At 42.6% G+C, this 6000-nt stretch overlaps 1 protein-coding gene across 1 annotated transcript in view; it reads left to right on the forward strand.

Moving 5' to 3' along the window:
* LOC128718959 (serine/threonine-protein phosphatase rdgC) overlaps positions 1-5799 on the forward strand; it is a 28130-nt gene extending 22331 nt beyond the window's left edge. Inside the window, exons 10-11 of the mRNA XM_053812576.1 lie at positions 123-735; positions 5732-5799. Coding sequence (XP_053668551.1) covers positions 123-735; positions 5732-5799 — 681 coding nt within the window. The remainder of the gene's footprint in view (positions 1-122; positions 736-5731) is intronic.
* The last annotated feature ends 201 nt before the right edge of the window (positions 5800-6000 follow it).

The raw sequence follows: 6000 nt of genomic DNA on the forward strand, positions 1-6000 counted from the left end.
ATTGCCAGGATAAACAAACTATGCCATATAGCGATTTAATTTGGTTGCATTCCTTAAAGTACTGCTTTGGCCTTCCTGTGTTTCATTTCCTGTGTATGTGTTTTTCGGTTCCTTCCGTCCAGAAATCAGCCCAGAACGGTACAACCTCGGTAGCGGAATCGCTTTACAAGAACAAGAGCAGCCTGGAAGCCATCTTTCGCATCCTGGACAAGGACAACTCGGGCCAGATCTCGCTGGAAGAGTTCGGTGAGGCGTGCGAGCTGCTGCGACGGCACTTTCCCCACAATACCCACGAGCAGCTGCTCGACATGTGTCGCATGATGGACATCAACAAGGACGGGCTGGTCGATCTGAACGAATTCCTGGAAACGTTCCGGCTGTGCGAAAACGCTAAGGAGCAGCTGCTGATGAGCCTGGAGGAGCGGGCGAACGCGGAAAGCAATGGCAATGGTACGGGCAGCGTGGAGCAGGTCATCCACCTGACGTCCCAAGCGGTGGCAGCAACCACCCAGCCCGGTGAGCTTCCGGACCGGAATGGGAACTGTGCATCAAAGGCTGTGGATCACGTCAAGTCGGACGGACGCCGGCGAAGTAAGAAGCGCGCCAGCGGCAAAAGAAGCGACGGACAGCAGAACGGAGTGCCGGAAGCGGACGAGGACTCGGACGACTACGAGGACTATGAAGCGAACGAGCAGGCGGAAGAGACCAAGGAGAAGAGCGTCGGAGCAGTGAACGGTACGGTTATAAACTCATCCAACACTGCCGCAGTCGCTAATAGCACCGCCAACGGTGATACTCACAAGGACACCATCGTCACCTAAAAACGGGGACTGCTTATGAGTGTTTCTTTTCCTACTTCTATGTGTGTGTGTGTGTGATTCCGATCTCCAAAATACCTCCCTGTTGCTGTGTTTCTATCGCTCTCTTCCTATCTTCTAACACTGTTTGTACACTTTGCCGTGCAACGGAGCACGGTAACTCCAAGCGAAAAAGCGCTCCGTGCGACGCGATCAGCGGGATCGGAAGCTACCAAGACGGAGGAGACGACGTAAAAGGTTTCCCGCACTCGAATCCCACCCACCGGTACCGGTCGCCCATCGTTGCACTATATTTGCTATTTATCAATGTGTTTTGATCGAGCTGCATGAAGATGCAACTTTTACTGATGGTTTGTTTTGATACTAAGCGCACTGTTCTCACTCAATGTTATGATGAAGATTTTGCTACAGAAATGGTTCTGAGTAGGTAAGTTAATCTTTTACACAATCAGCACACCGTCCGTTCATCACAAACACCTCCACAAAAGGATCTGATCCTAGTATCTGACTAAGAACAATGCCGGAAGTTTATCAAGCTTTAAAGTTGTAGTCTGTTGTGAAAGCAGTAAACTCTCGGAAAAGGACGTCTTACTATATCTCTTTATGAACTGGCACCGGTGAAAATGGCAGATGTTTTGTTTCATTTATTGGAGTTCTAATTCAAAGTTGAACAAAGTTTTTACCTGTGGCTGACGTTTTTGGAATTAGGCTACCGATAACTATAGTCACAACTCCACCGAACCAACGTTCTCTTCTCGTTGTGGTTTCGGAATATATAATACGTGAATTGTATGGACGGGTCTTATAATACAAATCAAACTGTATATACACTTCCTATATGTAGCCATTCATCCTTTTTTTCTTTAAACCCATCATGTTTTGAATAGATTTCATTCTTCGAATTTGAAGTGTAACGGAACGTCAATCACTGTCATCATCGTGAAGAAAGGATACAAATTGATTTTTACCGTAGTTTCGGCCTCACTTCTACTGAGCTGAGTGTATTTTACACATCTTCAATCACTACTCGCTCTCCAATAGCTAAAAAAAAAGGCAATCCAGAAGGTGTAGGACTCGCAGTTCTTGAACATGACTTTGAATGAATAACTTTTTACTTGTTTCGAGCCATAAATGAGCTTATCTCGGTTCTGATATATTCATTATCTTCCAACGAAGACGGTATCTTTTCAAAACAAACACGACCGGCGAAAGAAGCAATATACTTAAAACGCTACACCAAAAGCACACACCACCGGCTAAACGACAAACAATCGAGCACTTTCCGGCCAACTTCCATTACGCTCGGAGTAATTAACCGCACAGGTAGCAAGCATGTTCGTAATGGCGTACGCTTTGTGAAGCCCATCACTCAACGCGAGCGTGCGTGCGTGTTCGCTGTCTCCAATAAAGGGCAGGAAAGCGAATAATTGCGATTAGCTATCTTATCCTTCTGGTGGCACATGGCGGCGGAAAGACAAAGACCTGCTTAACTCACCCACACATTAGGATGCCAGCTGCTTTTTTTTGTTGCTTCATTTCCGTCTGTAATCAACTGGATAAATGGCACTCTTTCCGGTTTTCCTAGCGCCGGCCTTGATGTGGGTTCGCTGCCTGGCGTAGGTGCGCGGTTATCCATCAGCGAGTGGGTGCATGTGTATTTTTATACGCTTCCCGGGCTCGGTATTCCAAATGTACTTGGCTAGTTTGGTTACTTGATTGCGGTATGTGAACAAATGCTCAGCCGGTTTCGTGCTTTGTGCAGCTGATTAGCAGGTGATAGACAAGAGAACACGAAAGCATTCGCTTTTATTGGTAGTTGCATGGAACAGGACTCGACAGTTAGTGTTAAATGACTCCAATTATCGTTCATCCATAATTACCCACATGCACCGCTACAAACCAACAGCTAATGTGTTCATTTCTCATTTTCATCAGTGGTGTGATATGTGGTAGAATTGCTGGAAAAGTGAGGAAAGCTTTAAAGTAACCAAACTTTGACATTTTTCATTAATTAAGCTCTGAGAACTTACCTTGGGGGTTGAAGATGTTCTTCTCATGCACAATAGAATTAACATTCTTTTTTTTTACTACCAGCCGTCACCATGCTTAATGTGCACTTTAGCTTCCAGCACACTCTGTTCCACCAGCTGTTCTTCTTAACGTCATTAATGTCAATAATGTGTCACTTTGCTTGCCAGAGTGTGTTTCACTGCGTGTGTGTGTGTGTCTATCCATAGAAAAGCCACTCGCTGCCACCATTCACATCGCCAGCGGAGTTCAACAATGGAGTGAAGTAAAGAAAAAAAAAACGAGACGAGCTTCCACCACAACCTGGCTTTGATTCTTGTACTTTATTATGTCTCATTCCATTTTCACTGCTTCGATTCTTCGGTTGTCCTGGATGAATGTCGTGTGCCAGCATTTTCATAGGGGCCATTAGATGATGGTTTTATGGGAGAAAAGCATGAACGATGTCATTACACTTCGTTAACTTATCTCAAACGCTGCATGCGTTTGTCTGTGCGTTGATTTTCCAATGTGGCCGGTTAGTGTCGGGTGGTACTTTTTGTGTCAAATTTCTTTACCAAGAACATGTGCCACCACTGGTGCTGACGTTAAAATGAGGCTCCCGACTCTGGTTTTAGTTTATTGGTTCGTGTTTCAGCTTTAATTCGATTCGAAACACAATGGAGAGTTCCCAAGAGCATTTGGGAGGAAATGTTAAGATAAAAGATTTTGCGAAGGTTGATTGTTCTGAAACGATCTTTGGCACATGCAAGGTATCACTTTAATTACATTTGGTGGACAGCATTCGTTCTCGGGCTACAGGATTGGACAATAAGTTTTCACGGGCAAACAAATGAAGGTCAGACAGCTACATTCTAACTACTACTGAACTGGCATTCCGTGTGTAACTAGCAAATTGAAAACAACTAGGCGTCTCCATCAAGTTTCCCGAAGAGTAGTGTGGCTACTAGATTTATAGGTTTTTATATTTATAGGGATTTATAGGCTAAGAGAATCCCTCTCCGCTAATGTGTCGTATTACGTATCGTATCCCCAATTGCCCATATCATTTACCCACACGAGCGTTTGTCATAACTGTTCTAGCTCTGAAACTTGTAAAATGATGCAACTTTTTACTTGAAGTACTTTTGTTTTGCATAAAGTTGATTACGATGTCAAAGGTTCCTTTTTCGCGTGCACTTTTTCCGGGTGCTAAGATCAAAGCTTACACAATCGCAACGCGTACGAAATGTGATTTGTCTGAAGCCACGTGCCGGTGTGCATGACAAAACTTTTCCTTGGAGCTGGTGATTTTGTGACTCTTCATCGTTTTTTTCTCAATTCTAGAAAGTGAACAGGAAGCAAAGTTTTGTGAAATTGATCGAAAAATAGCAAACGGAGCCGAAGAGAATTGGCGGAGAGTGACAGCGAGTTAGAAGGATAAAAAAGCAGGATAAAGTGAAGGAATAATTTGGTTGGATTGATTTGATTTTTTTTTCTTTCCTGATTCTCGCAAACGAAGAATGTGGGAAAATTGTGTGAACACAGAAAAATAAAATGACATGAGGTGAATGTAAAACATGCAAACACTCACTCGTTCTCATCCGGTTGGATTGAATTGACGATGATTTTTCCACCCAAATCCACACCTGCATTAAAAGGAACAGATGTTTTCATTGCGCACAAATATAGAACATGTTCTTGTAAATATTTTCAGTTAGATGGAACTGGAAGCAGAGAATATGTCACATTAATTTTAATTATGTTATACACTCTTTTCCACACCTCATGGCGGAAGCAGGAGAGTTTTCGTTTGGTTTGTATTTATTGTGATTGAACCCGCTAATCAAGACATTGCGGACATTAATCTAATCAACGTCTACTGTCAACCCTGACATTTATGTCCTTTGAGTTTATTCTATTTCAATGTGACTTTAATGCAAATGTAATCTCATTGAAAGCACCATAACGACAAAGTTCAAGGTTTGCCCTTATAAAAGAGATTAAAATGTAGCAGGTTTCAACAAAGTTTTGGTAAAAAAAAAACGCATTTAAACGACTCGACAACTCGTAAAGTTTTTAATCTGTTTACCGCTCGGTGCTTAACATAAGAATAGAGCACAAAAAAAACCGAAAGAGCCAGCGAGCGAAGCAATACCATCATATCGCATTCCAAACCATAAATGTAGAATGTGAAAGAGATTGTGGGCGACTTGTTACGAGAATACAGTTTGTTATCATTACCGAAAGAAAGCTTAACTGAAATTGAGATTTGGTGTTTCAAAATGACAGTCAAATTATTTTGCATACATTAATCAAACCTACAAGGAGGATTATTCTTATTATTTTCTTGGAATGGCAACACGTATGCAAGATAAGTTGCTTCAAACATTTCCAAACATTTTTTTTCGAATTCGCATGGATGACTCTAGTTTGTGCTGTAAGCCCTCTTCCAGGACATGTGGTAAGCTCAATGCGCTTGCAATTTTGCATCACTTTTTGTGCTGTGCTTTCGTGAATTACATTCTTCTTCGCATTCTACACGGTAAAATAGACAAACCATCATGATTAAGCTTTCTTGCAGCTGGAATTCTGAACGGTACCGTTAAGCTACTTACGAATCAGCTTTCTTTCAGCTGAAATGTTTCCTTCTCGAGCAAGAAAAATCCTTGCTTCCGCTTGCTTACCTTACAGGCTTCTTCAGAGTGTGCTGAATGCTTCTCATACATTTCAAAATATCGTACCGGAAGCGGAGTCACAAGCAAAATATGTGTGTGTGTGCGTTTTTACAATAAAACTTCTTTTTATCTTTTACCAATATAACATTCGTTCTTTGGATGTTTTGACCACCCGCTCGTGGTGGGTTGGTTTCTCGATGTTTATGACAACGACTGCAATGATTGCAGAGAATTCTCCCAAAGGTCAACGCTGGGCGGAAGAGGTACGACCAAGGCCAAGGATAGCATTTGCGTAGGTGATGGGCACCGGTGATGGGTTGGGCGATCGAAACCTCGGTGAAAAAACGTGTCGGGGGTTCCGCAATCCGTGCGGGAAGCGGTTAGGAATTTTATAGAATTTTAAAACGGACAAAAAACCAATACAGACATGAAGCGAACCATTTGGGAACAATGAATACACCGATTGTTAGATGTTATCGATCCTATACACGTTTAAA

The sequence above is a fragment of the Anopheles marshallii genome, chromosome 2, assembly GCF_943734725.1.
Source record: "Anopheles marshallii chromosome 2, idAnoMarsDA_429_01, whole genome shotgun sequence".
NCBI classification, from domain to species: Eukaryota; Metazoa; Arthropoda; class Insecta; order Diptera; family Culicidae; genus Anopheles; species Anopheles marshallii.